The sequence below is a fragment of the Megascapheus bottae genome, chromosome 4 (assembly GCF_031878675.1).
Source record: "Megascapheus bottae isolate mThoBot1 chromosome 4, mThoBot2.hap1, whole genome shotgun sequence".
Classification (NCBI taxonomy): Eukaryota; Metazoa; Chordata; class Mammalia; order Rodentia; family Geomyidae; genus Megascapheus; species Megascapheus bottae.
Window position 1 is genome coordinate 1492959 of NC_143512.1, and position 21953 is coordinate 1514911.

General features: G+C 35.3%; 1 protein-coding gene across 1 annotated transcript in view; it reads right to left on the reverse strand.

Annotated features, from left to right (window-relative positions):
* Positions 1-21953, reverse strand: part of Adamts19 (ADAM metallopeptidase with thrombospondin type 1 motif 19) — a 239548-nt gene that overhangs the window by 95824 nt on the left and 121771 nt on the right. Inside the window, exon 11 of the mRNA XM_090331069.1 lies at positions 7382-7483. Within this exon, the coding sequence (XP_090187195.1) occupies positions 7382-7483 (102 nt within the window). The remainder of the gene's footprint in view (positions 1-7381; positions 7484-21953) is intronic.

Below are 21953 nucleotides of genomic sequence, written 5' to 3' on the forward strand. Positions count from 1 at the left end.
TAAGTCTTTCCATTTCCTAACAAATGGGTCGATGTCGTTTTTTTCTGACAGCAGCATAGAATTCCATTGTGTACAAATACCACAACTTTTTGATCCACTCATCAACTGAGGGACATCTAGGTTGGTTCCATATCTTTGCTATGGTGAATAATGCTGCAATGAACATTGTTGTGCTAGTGGATTTAGTATGCCCTAGATTCTGGATGGTTGGGTAAATGCCAACTAGTGGAATTGCTGGGTCATAGGGAAGCTCTATGTTTAGCCTTTTGAGGCACTGCCATACTGCTTTCCATAGTGGTTGAATGAGTTTGCACTCCCACCAACAGTGTAGTAGGGATCCCTCCTGGCCACAGCCCCTCCAGCATCTGTTATTATTCGTTTTCCTGATCCTGGCCATTCTAACTGGAGTGAGGTGGAATCTTAAGAGTTGTTTTGATTTGCATTTCTTTTATGACCAGAGATGTTGAGCATTTCTTCATGTGTCTATAGGACATTTTTGTTTCTTCTTCAGAGAAGACTCTCTTTAAATCTTTGGCCTATTTTTAATGGGATGGTTGTTACTTTGGAGGTTAGATTTGGAGTGATTCAATTTTTTGAGTTGTTGATATATTTTAAATATGAGGCCTTTGTTTGTTGTTTGGTTGGTGAAGCTCTTCTCCCACTCAGTAGGCTTCCTAATTAGTTTACTAGCTATGTCCTTTTGCCATACAAAAGCGCTGCAGTTTAATGAAGTCCCACTTATCCAGCCATTCTCTGATTTGTTGTGATTTTTGGTTCTTATTAAGAAAGTTTCGACCTGTGCCAAGGAGGCCTAGTGTATCTCCTATTCCTTCCTGTAGAGTTTTCAGTGTGTCAGCTTTTACCTCCAGGTCTTTGATCCATTTGGAGTTAATTCTAGTGCATGGTGACAAGGATCTAACTTTAGTTTTCTGCATGTGCTTAAGCAGTTCTGCCAGCACAACTTGTTGAAGAGGCTGTCTTTCTTCCATTCTATTTTTTTTGGCTCCCTTGTCAAAGATTAGGTGGCCATAGGTCTGTGGTTTAATATCTGGGTCCTCAGTTCTATTCCATTGGTCTTTAGGCCTGTTCTTGTGCCAGTACCAAGCTGTTTTGAGAATTATAGCCCTGTAATAGAGTCTAAAGTTTGGAATTTATATTCCTCCAGTGCTGTGCTTTCTGCTAAGAAGTGTTTTTGCTATACGGGGTCTTTTATTATTCCATATGAAATTTTGGATTGCCTCTTCTATTTCTTTAAAGAATGCTATTGGGATATTGATGGGTATTGCATTGAATTTGTAGATAGCCCTTGGCAAGATTGTCATTTTCATGATGTTGATTCTTCCAATCCAGGAGCATGGGAGGATTTCCGCTGCTTCCACGGCTCCCTGTCCTGGTCCTGTGCTGATTTCTGCAGCATTTGGGCTGGCCAGCCCGGTGGCCTCTGCCACTGTTTTCGGGGCTTGGAGCCAGAGACGAGTGGTGGGGGAGGGGCCCTCACTTTCCGAATTCTTTGAGCAAGTTGGATGTAAGCTTTATCTGGATTTCTTTTCTGGTTTGAGTCCTTCTCCATTGCTTTTTGAGTTTGTTGTTGTGGATTTCTTAAGATAATTGGCTCGTGGGACTCCATGGTTCTCTCTTTTTGTGAGAGAGAGCTAGGCAGCATCCCTGTTGTCTCGGTGCCATCTTCCTTCCCCCTTGACTTACATTTTTAAGTGAATGTTTTATTGTTTTGTTAGGAGAATATTTAGAAGATGATGCTATGACATTTATTTTAACTCAGTAAATCTTTAAATGTATGATAAAAAATTAGTCCTCTTAGAGTTTTCTAATAATGTCAGAATTTAATTTCAATGTCTTTTACTTTTAAAGTATTTTGGTGACCAGGATTTTGGCCTACTGGTAGAGTGCTTGCTTAGCATGCACAAATACCTGGGTTCAATTCCTTAGTACCATATATATAGAAAAGCAGGGAGTGGTGCTGTAGCTCAAGTGGTAGAGATCTAGCTTTGAGTAAAGCCCAAGGACATTGCTCAGGCCCTGAGTTCAGTCTCTAGGGCTAGCAAAAAAATTAATTTTAATTTTAACCTTTCAGTTGTTATCATCATGTTAGGATGGTCCTTAAACAAGTAGGGATTTGGTAGGAAGATGTGGAGTAAAAATTGAGAAAAAATTTCAGCACCACTTATTGGCTTTAAGAACTTAACAATGTTATATCAGTTTTTGGCAAGAACACAAATGTGTAAGCTTCACTGCATTGCAATGTTTAGCCTATTTGAAGGTTTTTTTTTCTTTTTCAGGGTGTAGATTGTCCATTTAGCAGCACTCTGGCAGTGAAATGCTGGGACAGCGCTCATAACAAACTAAAATTACTTAGAGAAAGAGTTGGATGTACACTCACATATCACTTGAACTACATCACACCTGGCAGATGAAGCAATGTGGAAACAGATGTACAAGCCAATGTAGATACACAAATCAATGGGACTTGGAGAAAGGACTGTAAAAAAAAAACCTGACTTTTCTCACAGTCAGATCTTTGCATGAAATTAGGGGTATTATCTCTTGTGTTCTTTATTTAATTTTATTTTATTGCACTGTGAAGCCTTTATTATTAAAGCCATATAAAATACACTAATTTCAAGTTGATTTTGTGTCTTTTAGATGATGCTTGTTAAACAAGGAAAGTGCTAAATGATCGTTTCTATTTAGGGCTTGAACTCATTTTCTCTGGAGGCTTTTCCTTAGGATGGCCTGAAATGGTAATCCCCCAGGGCTCAGGCCCTTGAATACCTATCATTACAGGAATAAGCCTCCAGTACACAATTGCTAAATATTTTCATTCAAATCATTATACAATACAGTTTGTTGGATTCATATATAAAATAATCCTAATGATAATTCCCATTGTCAGAGCCATATGTTGTACATATATTTCCACTTTTCAGCCTGTATAAAGATGGCCCACTAGATTTTAAAACCCAAAATTTGTCTGGTATTTAATTTTGATTAATGAAAACTCTAAAGTAATATGCAATATTGACTATTTCTGGGAAAAGACATGGTCTGAATATAGCCAGGTGCTGGTAGATCACGCCGGTAATCCTAGCTACTCAGCTAAGATCTGAATATTACAGTTCAAAGACAGCCTGGGCACGAAAGTCCGGGAGACTCTTATCTCCAAGTAACAACCAGAAAACCAGAAAACACAAGTGGCACTGCAGCTCAAGTGCTACAGCATTAGCCTTGAGCTGAAGAACTCAGGGACAGTACCCAGGCCTAGAGTTCAAGCCCCACAACCAATAAAAAAAAAGTATTTTTGTATTACTGCTTGAATTATCTATGTGTAAGAAGTTCATGCAAATGTGTAATTGGAAGATGTCATGAAGGCATAGAAAAGAAAGAAACCTCACAGTATATTAGGTTAAGGGGCACGTAGTAGTTGTGAGGATGTTACAGTTTTATCTATTTTCAACAAAAAATGATAATGGAAAATTTAGAAATCTCAACTTTGAAAAGTAAACAATTAAATTATATTACATAAAATCTAGAATCATAGTAAATTTATAATTAACTCCAATTCTCCCTATTTGAAAAGCACGGTAATACAAACACATATAAAATAAATATTTATATGCAAATATACATATAGATATGCACACATTCATACATTTATTGGCTTTAAATCAGACATTTATCAACTCTAATCTCTGATAAACATAAATTGATAAAATATATAAAGATGGAATTAGACAAATAGAATAGCTAAACAGCACAATGATGTTCATTGCAGCAGTATTTACCATAGCAAAGATATGGAACCAACCCAGATGTCCCTCAGTTGATGAGTGGATCAACAAAATGTGTTATTTATACACAATGGAATTCTATGCTGCTGTCAGAAAGAACAACATCACCTTATTTGTAAGGAAATGGAAAGACTTAGAATAAATCATATTAAGTGAAGTAAGCCAGACTCAAAAGAACATAGGCTCAATGGTTTCCCTCATTTGTCATAATCAGTAGAAACCTTGGGCTCTCCTAGCAGAGATTCACAATAGAACAAAATCTAGATGCATAAGGCCATATAGTATGATGCTAAATGTAAGGACCTCCAGGATATAGAAACAAAAGCCATATAATGAGTGATTGTTGTCCTTAATGTACTATGTTATCTCTCATCTCTTTTGCTGTCCCTTGGTTTTCTCATATTTTTACAATATTTCACCTTGTTATCTGATATGTTGTATATATGCTTAATTGGTTATTTGAAATAGGAGAGGGAAGGGGGAAATCAAGATGAGTGGGGGGAGGGGGGAAATGGGAACCATGACATGAGAAAGGGTATCAATATTTGTGAAGTAATGTACCTTCAATCTGGTGAATATAATGTTACTCTTCTATTAATTACAATAAAAATATGAAAAAAGAGAAAAAAACATGTTTCTTTGGAAATGCTGTCTAAATATAATATAAATCTTCATTTCACTTTGTATGTGTGTATTGGCATAAAGGTTTGAACTCAGGGCCTTGCACTTTGTTTGATTCTTGCTGGTGCTCTTCCACTTGAGCCATGCCTCCAGTTTCAGCTTTTTGCTGGTTATCTGGAGATAAAAGTCTCATGTGGCTTTACCTGCCAGAGTTGGCTTCAAACTAAGATCTTCAGTCCTAGCCTCCTGAATAGTTAGGATTACAAAAAAAAATCATGGCCTGGCTATTTATATTATTTTGAATGATGGAATTCTTTAAATTCACTTAGAGAACTAAATTTATGAAGTACAGTTGACACCATTAGTGTTATAAGTGCATTATAGTGTTATAAGTTTGCATTACCCAGAGCTCAAAGTGTTTAGTGTGAAATTGCTAGTGTTCCAATATTTTAGCACCATCCTATACAACATAAGAATGGCATTGGAAGCTATTTATGATTGTTTCCATAACAACCAGAACACATAGCTATTTGAAGAAATACACATTACCTAAAGAACTAAATAAGTCAGTTCAATTCATTAGGCATGTGGTTAGGAGAAATAAAACATACTTTTCATGACCAATTACACTTTTAGTTGTTGAGAGAATGTTTAATTTAGAAATCTCAAGAATATATTTTAGCCAGGTGCCAGTGGATCCTTCATAGATCTCATTTACTCAGAAGGTGAGATTGGGGAGATGGAGGTTTAAGATTAGGTAAGGCAAAGAGTTTGCAAGACCCCATCTCAAAGAATAGATGGGCACAGTACTATATGCCTGTCATCCCTACTATGGCAAGAAGCAGGCCCAGGGGAAAAAATGAGAAGCTTTTTCAAAACTAACCAGGGCAAAAATGGCTAATAAACATAACTGAAGAGACAAAGTGCCTGCACAGCAAGTGACAGCCCTGAGTTCAAATCAGAGTACTGCCAAGAAATTCTAAAACATTATCAAAATTATGAAAAAAATCACAATATAAAAGCATGAAAGATTGCAGATTCTAAAATAAAGAGACATTATAAAGAAAAAGTAAATAAGATGAAAGGCTATGTAATTCTTAAAGACTCAAAGTTGAATGTTTAGTTTTCTCTTTGTATTACTGCTTTTGTAGTACAAGTATGATGATAATTTTTGCCAGTACAGGATTTTTATTACTCTGTAATAAATCATTCGTAATATTATGAGACTTGCCTGATACACACATTGCTGTACTGCATGTGTAATTTAAGTAAAATGAAACAGACAAAAATTCTTACACTATTAAGCTGTTAGAAAAAATGTTGGCATATCATTTGTAAGGAAATGGAAGGACTTGGAAAAAATTATATTAAGAGAAGTAAGCCAGACCCAAGAAACATAGGCTCCATGGATTCCCTCATTTGTAAATAGACATTTAGGATTCTCCTAATAGAGGATCATAATAGTTCAAAAGCTATGTACATATGTCCATATAGGGTGAGGCTAAGCAAAATGAACTCCAGGATATAGAAACAAAAGGTTTATTTTTGTGATTTTTGTACTTAATGTACTACGTGAAGCTATTTTCTTCTTTTCCCCTTAAGGTTTATTTCATGCTGTTACTGTATCTGGCTTTGGTACTTGGTATATTGCATATAAATGTTTATTTATTTATTTGAAAAAGGGAGGGTAAGGGAAAAACAAGATGAGTGGCAGGGACTGGGGGAGGGAAAGTGGGAGTAAAACATGGGAAGGGATAACAATGTTCAAGAAGTAATGTACCCAGTACCTGATGAATATAAATGTAACCCCTCTGTACAGCAACCCAAGAATAAATAAATAAATAAATAAATAAATAAATAAATAAATAAATTTTGAAAAATAATTTAAAATTATTACACAGTTTGCAATCAACTGACATTTCACAGATGTTTCCTTTAATGCTAAAGCATTTCTATCCTTGGCAAAAAATGAGTTAACATTGCACATTTTTAGGGAAATTATAGAAGTAATAAATGGTTAATTATAAAAGCAATTTTATTAATTTATAAAATTGATTACTTTATATGAATCGTTCCAGGACATATGGATAAAAGTTGTACTCACTTTCATCTCTCATTGTCTTACTCCCATCGAATGCTACCTCCCTTACCAAAGGTTAACTGTTGATTAGTTTTTAATTTATATTTTCAAACTAATTTCTATGAGTCTAAGGTATTATAAAGCTTAATTAAGCTACTTAGACAAACATTTGATGATCTCCAAATGTCAATTTGAATATTCTACTTGTAATATTTATATTGACCAAAAAATAAAAGATACTCAGTGGCTTTCCTCAGAAAATATTTTATAGTTGAAAGGATTCACTGCTTTCAAAAGTTTTGGTATTTATGTTATTATTGTGCTTAATTTTATTTTAATTTTTTAAAATTGTTTTGTTCTTTGAGGGGCTTGAAATCTAGGCCTGGGCACTGTCCCTGAGCTCTTAAGCTCAAAACTACAGCTCTAGCACATAGAGCCACAGTGCCACTCACAGCTTCCCAATGGTTAATTGGAGATAAGAGTCTCATGGACTTTTGTGCTGGGGGTTGGCTTTGAATGGTAATCCTTAGATTTCAGACTCCTCAGTAGCTATGATTACAGGCATAAGCCACCACACCTGGCTCATTGTGCTTATTTTATTTCTGTTTAAATACTTAAAAAATAAAAGTAGCTTACAGCTTTGTGCAAGTACTACATAAATCTGATTCAGTATTAAAATTAACAGCAATTAAAATACAACATCACTATTAATGAAACATCCATAAAATTGAAAAAAAAAGATAAAACTTAAAACTAAAGACTGGCAAAATGCTTTGATGGCAAAATGGAAGCATTTTCCATCGAAGTTAAGATGGGTACATGTGTAACTGACAAGACACGACACAAGTGAATTCAAGTAACAGTAATGACATACCTTACCGGGGAGACAGTCTGTCCCATCCATGGGTGGATCAAGTTTGCTCCTGCATTCTTTCTCACCTTCCACTCTGCACCATAGACCCATGCAAATCACGTTCTGTAAAGAAGAGCACATGGCCTCAAGTGTCAGTTGAACTAAAAAATATTTAGTAGAGCAATAGAAATCATTTGTATAAAATGTACTTTAGGCACTCTCAATATTAAAAAAACAGCTAGCACAACACATAGCTTATTTATATTGACAAAGGGTAATAAATAGCAATGGAAATTTTGCTTAGTAAAATTAAATCTTAGCCAGGCCTTGGTGGCTCATGCCTGTAATCACAGCTATTCAGGAGTTTGATATTTGAGGATCTTGGTTCCTAGCCTGTACAGGAAAGCTTAGGAGACTCTTATCTATAACTAATCAGAAAAATTCAGAAGTGGCCTCTTGTCTCAAGTAGAGCACAAGCCTTGGGATTAGGCACCATGCCCATGCCCAGAGTGTGAACCTCAAGTCAGCAAAAAAAAATACAAAATTAATTTGATATTAATTTGTTGTTTTGGAGACACTAGAGTTTGAACTCAGGTCCCTGTGCTTTCTTAGCAGGTTGTCTACCACTTGGTCCATTACTTCAGTCCTATTTTTGTTTACATACTTTATCTCACTTTATGCCTGGAAAGCCTTGGCTAATGTCTTTTACTTGTGCTTCCCTCCTGAACACCAACCACTGCTTGAGCTAGAGTCTTTCAGACTTCTGTTCAGGCTGGCCTTGATCTGAGATCCCCTTATCTCATTGTCTCAAGTAGTTGGGATTACACACTGGAGCCTCCACACATGGCCAAATATTGAATCCTCTTTAAATAAACCACACATGACTATGAAAGATTTATAACAGAAGGTTATAAGCTAAAAAAGCATTATTTGTGCTTTGATTTCAGTCTGCAAGAACATGTACTTGTGATGTAAACTGTAAACAGAGTGCCCTCCTCCCCAAAGTCTCTTTTTATTTGAATTCAGCTTTAGGCATACATGCCATGATTAGTACATAAATTCTCTCCTAACATAATAAATCACGGTCAGTTACAATATGAATAGATTTTAAGTCTTTGGGATATAAAACATTTTTCTAGTAAAGGTGAAAGGAATGTTAAAACTATTAAGTTGTTCATAATTCTGAGGAAAGATCAGAGACTGTAGCATAGCTAGAATTTAGTTCAGTCCAGAAACATATGTATGAACAGAACAACTGACACTTAAAAAGGCTATTTGAAATTCCTCTAGATACAACTATATTGTTTCCAAATTACCACAATACCAAATACACCAGAACTTTTGCTCCATATGTTGGCTAGTGTAAGCAATGCTGCAATAAACAGAGTTGTACTGGTGTCTTTACTTTGGCCTAGTCTGGTCCATTGGATAAATGCCCAGGAGGGGAATTGCTCACCCATAGGGGAAGCTCTTTCAAGGAACATTCATGCTGCTTTCCAGATGTGGCCCTTTTGGCCATATTCCCCACCAGCATTTATTATTGGTAGTTTTCCTGATAATGACTATGATATGGAATCAACCCAGCTGTGCCTCAGTGGATAAATGGGTCAAGAAAATGTGGTATATGTATATAATGGGATTCTACTCACATCAGAAGGAATGCTATTGTACCATTTGTAAGAAAATGGAAAGACCTGGAAAATATTATATTAAGTGAAGTAAACCAGAGCCAAAGAAATATAGGCTCCATGGTTTCCCAAATTTTTGGTAACTAGAATATGCCTATAAATCTACAAGTAAGCACACTGAATGATTAAAATAAACAAATCAGTGACATGATAAATTATATAGGCCCCTAGTCATTAACATACAGAGGACAAAGAAGGCAATGAACAGGAGTGGTGGATAAAAGCTATGGTCAGATGATCATATATTATTCTATGAAATGAATTCCAAGAAAAAAAACAAGAGATATTCTTTAGCTGCCATTATTTTCTTTTCCCTTTGTCTTGTTTTTTTTTTTTTTTGCTTGTATTTGATAGGGTAAGGGAAAACACATAAAACGTGAAACAAGGATGAACAAATACAAGAGTGATACTCACTAGCACTATATGGAAAAATGAATAGTTTATCTTATGCGTGAAGATGGGAATGAAAGAATGGGAGTGAGTGATGGAACAGGAGATATGATTTAAAAAGAACTGTACTTATTGTATCTAATTCAAGTAACTCTAACCTCTTTGTATATCAACTATACAAATGTAGTTTTAAAAATAACTATGGGCTCTGAGTGTGGCATAGTGGTAGACTGATTGCCTAGCAATGCACAAAGCTCTGGGTTTGATTCCTTGGAACCACAAATAAGAGAAAATGCCAGAAGGGCTGGCCTTGAGAGAGCTCAAGGACAGTGCCCAGGCCCTGAGTTCAAGCCACGGGACTGGCAAAAAAATAAATAAATAATAAACAACTATTAAAAGACAATTAAATTAATCTATAATGACTTAGATATCTAGAGAAGAGGACGGGGAGAAAAGATAATAAAGTACTAAGGGCCACTGGGAAGGCAGTCATAAAATGTGGCAAGATTATCGTGAAGGGGAGTGATAAACAGAGTGTTGTCTGCTTCTCATCCACAGTTTCAGTGTCCACCATTCAGTTACTGGAGTCTAGTCAGTATGAAAACACTAAATCAAAAACTTCAGCAATTAACATTTTATAAAGTTTAAAATAACTTTTACAACAGTAAATTGTAAAATCATTCCAACATGATGCAGAGAGATAAAGAGCACATTAATTATTGTTAGTGATTTCTTTTATTTTTGCCATAATCAGGATTTGAATGCAGCCCCCTAATGGTTCTATCACTTACTCAGGTAGCATTCTATTACTTAGCTATGCCTCCAGTTCAGTTTTTACTTGTTAATTGGGGATGGAGTCTTGAGGAATTTTCTGCTCAGGCAGGCTTGACATTGTGATTGTACAAATCTCAGCCTTCTTTTTAAGAAGCTTCTTAGTAGGAAGCTTGTCTCTTATGTTCATGTAGCCTATAGTTTTGGTCCCACCTTGGAATGGACTACTATAGATAATGAAAGATTAGTACCATGGCAGAAAGCAATGAAAAACAAGATTGAGAACACAGAAAATAGAGGTACCATACTATATGACCAATTCTTTATAGGCAATAAGTTTGTGCTTTTTTCTTATATTTTTATTGTAATTAATAGAAGGGTTATATTATATTCACCAGATAGAAGGTGCATTACTTCACAAACATTAATACCCTTTCTCATGTCTTGGTCCCCAATTCCCTCCCCCAAAACCACCCAAAGTTTGTGCTTTTATGTTCAAAAAAAAGTAAAGTAGAACAGAGGAAAAGAGAGAAAGAAAGGAAAAAAGGAAAGGAAAGAAACAAGAAGGATTATACTCCTATTTACTGATAAAACAAGGCAGCTGACAATAGTTTCATAAATAAATGGGCTATTTTAGCAGGCTTTCTCTGGTAGATATGCTCAGACATACTAAAGATAAGAACAAAAGTCAAACTAATTTATGATCTGTTATACACACTAAGAAGAATACTGAATTTGCTATAACTGCTAAAGTATTATTTGCCTATTGATATACACTTTAAAATTTCTTACCTATAAACTCCTAAATTTATAATCAATGATGAGCGAAATATATTTTAATTACCTCATACAATCTTTGTGACAGATATGTTCCCTGCTTCAAAATATTTCAAATGTATATACCTTATTATATTTAAGATATAATTTATCTTAATTTGTGTGCTTTGTATTTGCATTTTTCTCAGAAATACATGTGGGGAATTATTTTAAAGAATGCCCACATAATATTTCTCCCCTTCAATATTTTATGTTCTTGAAATTCAACAGAAACCAATTGTTAATCATGTCCTTTTGTGCATATATTTACACACGAATCTCTAACATGTTAATATGAATTTCTAAACATTTTATACTACTGAAGACCTTTTTTCTCAAGAATGTCAAATGCTAAATTTTCACCAAAGAAGGGTCTATTCAATAAGTTGCTTTATAAAATAGCTATGACTAATAGTTTATTAGTCACCTAATGCTTATAGAAGTAAAAAGTAAGTCTTCTATTTTATATTTTAGAATTGTACTCACTGATTGAATACTGTATATAGCTGAATAGAAATTTATATAGTAATATAATATGGTTTCTCTAGAAAACTTTCAACCATTTTTCTGTATGATAAGTCATTTCCTTAAGAAATTTTGAACTGGGTGTGGTGGCAGAGGTCTAGAATCCTAACACATGGGAGCTCAAACATGAGGATTGCAATTTGGCTATCAGTCTGTATTATAGCCTGGGTCCATGACTATCTGAAGTACCCAGTGAGAATCAAGTCTTAGTCCTAGCCTTGAGAAAGCACAAGGACAGTGCCCAGGCCCTGAGTTCAAGCCCCATAACTGGCCAAAAAAGGAAAAAATAATGCTTACATTAATAAAATTATTGTAACACTAACAGCAAACAGTAATTCTAGATGATTGGGAAGAGGTGAGGGGAAGGTCAGGGGGACAACAATATGAAAGGAGTTTCAAGGTTTGAGAAGTAGTATACCCATTACCCAATGAATATACTATACGTTATACTGGCAAGAAAATACAATTTAAAAAATTAGTAAGACTGTCCTATTTTATTCCCTTGAATTTGAACATATTACACAAATTTTGACAAATGATTATATGAAAAAATAAAAATGCACCATAATCATGTGGCTGTTTTTCACAGAACACAGGGATACTTTAAATATTAGAGATTTAATGAGTATAATCAAAGTCATTAGCAACTTAAAATTCTATGACTTTTATATCTATTCATAAAGAATGTGGGGTATAATTTAATATTTTTAATTTTTAGTAAATACGCTATTAGAAGAAATTTACTTACTACTTAATATTATTGTTATTATTGTTTTGTTAGTCCTGGGCTTGAGCTCAGGGCCTTGGACTTTCTCAAGGCTAGAGCTCTACCACTTGATCCACAGCACCACTTCCGGCTTTTTTCTCTGTATGTGGTACCGAGGAATTGAACCTGGGACTTTGTGCATGCTAGGCAAGTAGTCTATCACTAGGCCAAACTCCCAGCCCCTTAATATTATTTTTGCAAAATCTCAAGTCTAATTATATCACAGGGAAAAATTAAAAGCTTTCTTTCGAATCAGGCTCTGGTGGCTCACAGCAGCAGTCCTAGCTACTCAGGAGGCTGAGATTTGAGGATCATGGTTCAAAGCTACCCTGGGCACTAAAGTCTGTGAGACTCCTATCTTCAGTTATAATAGAAAAAAACCTGGAAGTGGAGGTGTGGCTCAAGTGATATAGTGCTAGCCTTGAGCTGAAGAGCTCAGGGACAATGCTCACATGCACAGTTCAAGCTCTATGACAGACCAAAAAAAATTTAGAAAGCTTTGTTTGGAGATAAGGACATGGCAAAGATGATATCTTGGCATTAATATAAGGATGTGCATGCATAATAAATGCAAAGAAGCAACAAAAGTAAAAGAAAATTGCCAATCCTGATGTCAGCTGAAATTTTATTCAAGACTGAAAGATAAAGACCTGTTCAAGGAAATAAAAACTAATGCTTGTTGCCAACAGATCTGTATAAAAGACAATTCTCAATGTTATTCATTAAGAAGGATGGAATATGATCACGCAGCAAAAAAACTGTTATCCATAGAGAACAAAGAGACTAACAAAACTGATGTAAACGTGACTGAAGTTTAGTCATAATTTTAAATCTTATTTTTAGTGGAAAGAAATTTTAAAAATCTATCCATTTATGTCCCAGGAACTTTGGCCACAGATAGTTAAGCAAGTTTCAGGTGTCCTACACTTTAAGACTGCTAATGACAGAAGTTGTTCAACTGGTATGAGAAGAAAAATATAGTTCAGCAGGAAGCTGCAAAAAGATCAGTACAATACACCAGAGAGTGTTAAAGTGTGAGTCACAAGAAATTAGTGGAAAGAACAGGCAGCATCTGTTGACTAAAGTACCAAAGAAAAGAGGGAAATATTTCAATATTTGAAATATAAAAGATTCAGAAATAAGAGGATCTTTTTAGATCCTCTACCCACCAAAAGTTCTGAAAATATCCCGAGACCAACATTCCTGTAATAACTATAAACCATGGATGGAATTTAAAACAATAACAAAAAAACATGCACTGTAGTATTTAGGATTAACCCAAAGGCACCCAAATGTTTGAGGCAAACTAAAGAAATTAGTACAAAGGTAACTAATCATTTTTAGACCTTTGACCAGAAAGTTACTTGTGGCTGGTCATAATGAAAGAAAATGGGATAAACAAAGCTGCAAAAATCCAAAGAAAGAATCCCACAAGAATCAGAGATTCTCATTGAATTATAACCCATTCATACACAGAACCTAAAACTGTTTCATTTTACAAAAGAACAATTGTACAGTTGAAATCTAATAAATTTAATTATCTTTGAAAACAAAAGCTAAGAAATTTTTTGAAGGAATTTTAAATGATCCAGAATCTCTTTAACACAGATCAGCAAACCTTTCTTCATAGAAGGCACTAAAAGGTATATTTTATGTCGGTGGGTTGCATTGGCTTTGTTTTAACTATACAATACTTTCAATGTCACTTGAATATACCTATAGAGAATACATGAACAAGTGGTTTTGAGTGCATGCCAGTACAAGCCCTGGTCATTATTCCTTCCTTCACAGTTTGTGATTCATCATGATTTTAAGTATAAATCATAAGTCATTCACAAAAATAAAGAACAAAGAAAATGAAAAAACAGTTCAACTCTGAGATGACCAATGGGCAGCAATTTTCATAAACTATCCTTCCTAATCTACTCACTAAGGTAAGGAAAATTAACATGGAATGAAAGGCAAGATATCTTAACGGATTAAAAAAATAACTCAGGGAAGAGAGTTTGGCCTAGTGGTTGAGTGCTTGCCTAGCATGCATGAAGACCTGGGTTTGATTCCTTGGTACCACATATAAGAAAAAAAACAAAGCCAGGATTGGTGCTGAGGCTCAAGTGGTAGAGCTGTAGCCTTGAGAAAGTTCAAGGGCAGTGCTCAGGCCCTGAGCTCAATCCCAGGACTGGCAGAAAAAACAACAACAACAACAACAAAAAAAAAAAACCTCAGATTTTTCAAGGAGCTAAACAGATGGGTATAATTGCAGAATGAAGAATACAGGGAAAAATAATCATTAAATTTGAAACAGGTAAGAGTTTGAAATTATCCAATGGGAAGGAGGCTAACTGAACACTAAAGGCAATTGTTAAGATATGGAATCAACCCAGATGCTTCTCCATTGATGAAAGGATCAAGAAAATGTGTTAGGCCAGGAGTGCGGCATAATGGTAGAGTACTTGCCTATGCACAAAGCCCTTGATTTGATTCTTTGGTACCACATACACAGAAAAAGCCAGAAGTGGTACTGTGTCTCAAGTGATAGAGAACTAGCCTTGAGAAAACCCAAGGACAGTGCCCAGGCCCTGAGTTCAAGCCCTAAGACTGGCAAAAAGGAAAAAGAAAAAGAAAATGTGGTACATATACACAATAGAATTCTATGCTTCCATCAGAAAGAATGAAATGGTCCTGTTTGTAAGGAAGTGGAACAACTTGAAAAAATTATATTAAATGAAATAAGCCTGACCTAGCAAAATACAGGCTGCATCATTTAAATGTATCTATGTGCTTGTATGTTTCATTATTCTAAGGAAATACTATCCTATGAACTCTAACTAAATTGAGGAAAACTAAAGGTTTTCACTCTATTCCCTAGAGCTAACTTTGGTATATTATAATCTGGGATTTAAACCACTGTTTTTGTTGGAACACATCCATGGGTCATTTAATTCATATAGTTACGTTTCAGGCAGGGCACAACATCTGACTTGAAACAGAGGCTCTACTTTGACAAGCCTCATAATTTACTCTCTGGCACATCAAATGCAAATCTATAATCTAAAACGTAGCCTGGAACTATATCAGACATCCAAACATAGTTTACATCTTTCCTGTGTGTCAGTTTCTTGGTATTTATTGAGCTTTTCTGTTGTCATTTTTGTTCCTTAAGGGCTACATGAGAAAAATTCCATAAAGTAAAATATTAGAAAATACGTAGAAGTTACCATTCTTTCTCAGTTTTTAGCAGCCTAAGTTTACATTAACTTTATTTCATTTCATAATTAAGTAGTTGCACAAAGGAGGTTCTTCTGAACATCTTAATTGTGAGTACAATGCATCTTAATGCTAATCCTTTCACCATTCTCCCATCTTAGCTATAACCTCAACAGATACAAAAGTGTTTATAAAAGGAAAAGAAAAGAAAAAGAAGGGAAACTATGAGTTATACTTAAAAAGTGTGTTTTAAATATTAGCTGTTATTTTAAATGTCTAATAAAAATATTATTGAATTAAATATATCCAATTGAAAATCCATGGATATCAGAATACATTAAAATACTACTGTAAGTGGTAGAGTGACCATCAAGCAAGAATATCAGAAATTAAGTAAGAATGTAATTAAATGGCTGAGAATTGGAGGTTATAGTGGAAGGCAAGCCTAGGTAGCATAGGCTATTTGCACCTGTTTCATCTAATAGAAAAGATGGAGTATCGTGTTCCTGTCATACCAAGCTCCTGGGAAAGCTGAGATTGGGAGGATCATGTTGCCAGGCCAGCAAACACAAATGTTTATAAGGTTATGTCTTGGTGGAGGGGAAAATGAGAAGGAAAATGATGCCATATGTAAAGTAAAAATACAAAAGGAGATATAATAACATTGAATATAGCAGATATGATAAATCAATATAAAAGAAGCCACTTGAAAATGAGGTATTTCATACACAGAGGCCTTATTCCAAACAAGACATGCTCTCCCCAGGGGCCTATATGTGGCCAGCCAGAGGCCAGCTGTGGGCCCCATGGGGGAGGGTGATTCTGGACAACTGGTCCAGAGTTACCAGGAAGGCACTGACACATGCAGACTGTTCAAGGAATAGCTCCAGCTTCTTCCCATGTTTGCTTTCTCTAGTGTGTGTCTCTAACGCATTTTCCTTTCTTTTTCCAGGCCAAAACATGTTGTTGACTTCTGGCCCTCCCTCTTCTCTCATCCTGGTGCTTTCCCACATGTGTGGACAGACTGGGTAAGACCAGTGGCAGTGAATCTGTGGTCCTGGTGATGTGGGGCTGGATAGCAACTGTGCCAGACACACCTATCCTCTTCATTGCTAGGATGCATCACCCACCTTCTCTCTCTCCTCTCTCTTTTCCAGATAGGGTAGCTCTTTGTACATACAGAATAGTTGACAAATTAACCATAGAATGTATGAGAAGACAGAGTCCCCAGCTTTGTATCTCATCTTACGACTATATGACTGCTATGAGTTCTGACAGAAAATACTCTATTTTGGTCTCTGTGACATTTTGGGTGCTTGACAAGTGAATACATAAAGTGAGGAAGATGTACATCCATGAGATAATATAAATTTCATTTATTTTTTAAAGCTATAACAATCATATGTATGTCTAATAAGTTTTATTAAGTATGAACTAAAAGTTGGTAATTTGAGGAACAATTTGCCCTATCTATGCAAATAAAAGATATTCTAGACCAATGACCATCATAAACCTATTAATAAGCACCTTGGGGACCTTTTTGTTTGTTTATTTTTGCTAATCCTGGGGCTTGAACTCAGGGCCTGGTCACTGTCCTTTAGCCTCTTTGTGTTCAAGACTAGTATTCTACTACTTGAGCCACAGCACCATTTCCTGCTTTTTCTGAGCAGTTTATTGGAGATAAGAGTCTCACAGCCAGTCAAGGTGGCTCACACCTGTAATCCTAGTTACTCAGGAGGCTGAGATCTGAGGATCAAGGTTCAAAGCCAGCCCAGCACAAAAGGACCTGAGACTCTTATCTCCAGTTAACCTCTAGAAAAAAACAGGAAGTGGATCTTGGCTCCTCTAGAAAAAAACAGGAAGTGGATCTTGGCTCAAGGGTAGCGCAGTAGCTTTGAGCTGAACAGCTAAGGGACACTGCCCAGGCCCAGGGGTACAGTGGTAGCCTTGTGCTGTAGAGCTCAGGGACAGCTCTCAGGCCGAGTTCAAGCTCCATGACCCACAAAAAAAAAAAAAAAGGAAAAAAGAGTCTCACAGACTGAGCCGGGTTAAACTGCAGTCCTCAGATCTTAGCTTTCTGAGTAGCTGGGTTTAGAGATGTGATCCACCAGTGAGTAGCTGGCCTCATTTATTTTTATAGAAGACTATCAATAACAAATGATGAAAGACAGATTTTATAGATATACTATCTATAATAAATTATTATATATCTATAATGTATCCATTATGTGTATCCATAAGCTATGGATGATATCTAATCTATACATATTATATATATATAAATTATATGTAATCTATAGAGGTCATCCAAAAACTTAGCCCCTAATTCTGAAATCTAAGCTATTATTGCAGGTGTCAAAATGGTTCATAAGCATCTGTGTCTTTAAACATTTTGCAGATGGAAGTTATTATCCTAAAAGCAAATTTATGTCAGTAATTAGGGTAACTGTATACAGTGCTGAAATCTCTGGTGCTTAGGTTTTATTTCTCTTCAGCTTCCAAAACTTAAAACATTATATTGATCTTAGTCTCCATCTTAAAATGTTTTCTCTCGTCTGTCTAGCTCACTTTATACTTTGTAGAGTTATCATTTACTGCAATACTTTCAATATTAATTAATGACATCCAAATATGATCTCCTGCAAACCTGCTTGCATTTCTACTTGGATGTTCAAAAGCATCTCAAACATAAAATATAACCCAAACTGACCTCCAGAGTGTTTTGCTTCCTATTCCCTCTCACTATATGCTTACCAAGGTAAATAAGTCATCCCCCCCCCCGGCTCTTCTCAAATATATAACAAATTTTTTTTATGAGTATGTCTTCCTGATCTCTCTCAAACCAACACCATCCCAGTCATCCTATTCTTCCTTCTTGAGATTTTTATTTTCTTCCCAAATTGTTGTCACCACCTGGTAGATTATGTATATGCAAAGATGTAATTATTTACTTCTTTGACTAAAATGTGAGTTCCATGAGGCAATAAATATCTGTCTGGTTTCTATGCCATGCATAATATATTGGTATGTAAAACTTGAGGGAGGGCAGTACATAATAGCTCAAGTATGTAATGCAAGATTTCTAAAGATCAGAGGGATTGTAGATTGAGGCTAGATCTGGCAAAGTGGTAGCAAGACCCTACCTGGATATGCCAGGAAAAGTGTTACTCACCTGTATCCCAGATATCTCTGAGGCAAAAATAGTAAGTTCACAAGACAGTCTGGCCCTAGGTAAAAACTAACAAAAGAAACAAACCACAAAACAGCCAGATATTATCTGAAAAATAATAAAAGTAAAAAAATGGGTAGGTATATGAGTCAAGTGGTAAAGGGCTTGTCTAGCATGTACAAAGTTGAGTTCAAATCCTATTACCCCAGGAACAAAAAGTAGAGAGGAGAAAAAGATTATTTGAATACTTAACATAATTAACTACATTTAAGATCTTAATATTTAGCATCATTAAGTTTACTAGCTTACTAGTTTTAGATGGTTAGTTAAAATAAGGCAACATCCTAGGATTTGGAGAAACAGATTTTATTTTACTTTTTAATTTTTTTTAATCTGATAGATAAATAAAGTGAATACGGTCAATGAAAATAGATCAATGAAACTTGTTGAAATTGTTTTAAGAGGGAAACTGGGATGAGGATAATGGAGGAAATAAGTTTATTATTATACACTATACATACTGTATGCATGTGTGGAAATGTCACAATAAAACTTTTCTTGTATAAATAAAAGTGCTAATAAAAATCATAGGGAGACACTTATTGTGATGCTTCCATACATGCAAATAAAATACAATGGTGATAATGACGGCACATCATTAAAAAGCAATGTCTAAATGCTTTTACAAAACCAAGTGCCTTTGAGAATGAGTTGTGCATAAGAAAGAAAGACCCCACTTGTCCATAGTTCTGGAACTGAGAGTTCAGGATCAAGGTATAAACACACAGTGAGATATGAGACTGGAGAGAGAGCAATATGAGACCAGATGTCTCTTTATAAAGATGTCCATCTCTTCCTAAGAACAATGATTTAGTTAGCTTTCATGGGTTTTACTTTATTTTATCATTAAAAATGCAACTAAATTTCAACATGAACGTTCCAAGGGATCAACAATTAAACAATAGCAAAACCACTTTAAAATGATCTCAGATTTGTCAACATTATATAGTTGATCATTTATTGAATTTTTCTGATATTTGCCATTGTTTATCAAAGTTGAGCTTTCTTTATTACTCAGAACTCTGTTTGCTATAGTACCTAACCAAAGACTCCACTAAAAGGTCAGTCTTATCTAAAGCAAGAATAATTGAGCAAGTCATGTTTAAAACAAGAATAATTTAAGCACATAAAAGCATGCCTGGAGAACATTCATAATGAATGGCAAAGGAAACAGATGGTCTTAGCTGATCCATAAGATCCATAAGATCTGCTCCAGCTACAATTATTACACATGGTGCTGTGGCCTACTGCCATGACTGTTCCACTACGAATTATACTTGCACACTTAAACAGTTAAGACACAAGGCCATATAGTATGATACAAAAAGAAAGGACCTCCAGGATATAGAAACAAAAGCTATAAAATGAGTGATTATTGTCCTTAATGTACTATGTTATCTCTCATCTCTTTTGCTGTCCCTTGGTTATCTCATATTGTTACAAGGTTATCTCATATTGTTACATTATTTCACCTTGTTATCTGATATATCTTATATATATTATATATATGCGTATTTGGATATTTAAAATCAGATAGGGAAAGGGGGAAAACAAGGTGAGGGATGGGGGTGGGGGAGGGAAATGGGGACCAAGACATGAGAAAGGGTATCCAATGTATGTGAAGTAATGCATCTTTTATCTGGTGAATATAATGTAACCCTTCTATTAATTACAATAAAAATATATGGAAAAAGAAAAAGAAAGACCATATGAGGCAACTGCAATGTCTCACATTTATTTGAACTATAATGAAAATATTCCTTCAATACTAATCCTTAATGAAACACTTGGGTGCACATTGAACAAACAACTTTCTGCTTGGATTAAGTACTACATGCTTGGAGCTGATTGGATGCAAATAAATAAGTGATAGGAAAGTGCACAGCAGACAACAGACTCCAGTGACTCATTTGTAATCCTAGCTAGTCAGGAGGCTTACACCTAGAGGATTATGGTTGGAAGACAGTCTGGCAAAAAGTGTCTGTGAGACTCCTCCAAAGGAGCCAGCAAAAAGCAGGGCTGGAGGCATGGCTCAATTGAGAGAACAGCAGCTATTAGCAAGCTGAAGCCCTGAGGACAAACCTCTCTCAAAACAAACTACAACATCAACAAAAAAAAGAAGAAAAAGAAAAGTTTCCAAAACCTATCAAATGTCTATCTTCCTTTGTGGAAGAGACAAAAAAATTAGCAGGGCTGCAAAACAGAAATTTGGGGATTCTTGTACAATTACTCACACTTTGAATAATAGTATATACCTGAGAGAAACAGAGAGAGAGAGATAGTATGTGCATATGTGTATGCGTGTGTGTGTGTGTGTGTGTGTGTGTGTGTGTGTGTGTGTGTTTGTATTGGGGAAAGCTAGGATCAGAGTCAGCAGAAAGAGAAAATAAATAAGAGAAAGTAAATTGAGGTAAAATTCTTATAAGAAAAATCATTTTGCTTCATCTTGTAAATTTCTATATTGAATGCAAGTGCTGTTTAAGTCATTATTGAACATCTGAACACCAATAGATAGACACTGCTTAATTTATTATCATGCATCATTTTATCTAGCTTATCTAGAAGTGTACTCTCATTTTTAAATCATACTTTTGATTTTTAAAATTTAAAATACATGTGCAAAAACTATAATTCAAACTACTTAGGAAGATTAATGTTTGAGGCCATCCCAGGCCAAAAAATTCATAGGATCTTCATCTCAACTATCTGTATACAGTATTGCTACCTACTACTATAGAAGGAAACATAAGTAGGAGAGTCACAAAGTCCAGGATTATTTAGGCAAAAATAAAAACAAACCATATCTTACAAATAACCACAAAGACTGGAGGAAAGTCTCAAGTAGTAGAGAGATTGACCAGCAAGTGCAAGTATGAGTTGAACTCCTTATACTACCAAATTCACACACACACACACACACACACACACACACATATCATAGACTGAAATGCATATTCAGACTGAAGTATACAGCTGTTCTTTCACAATTACACAATTATTTCATTGTGTTTTCACCCAATTAGCATGTAAGAAAATATGAGAATTAAAAATAGAAGTATTAGGGGAATACAGTCTGGCAGAAGAATAGCAAAAGTGATTATAGTGTGTTAGGTCCAGTTTCTAATGTAAAATAAAATTTTTTGAGAGACAAAAAAAATAGAAGTATTGATTTAGAATTCCACAAAAGCTTTTATGACTTAA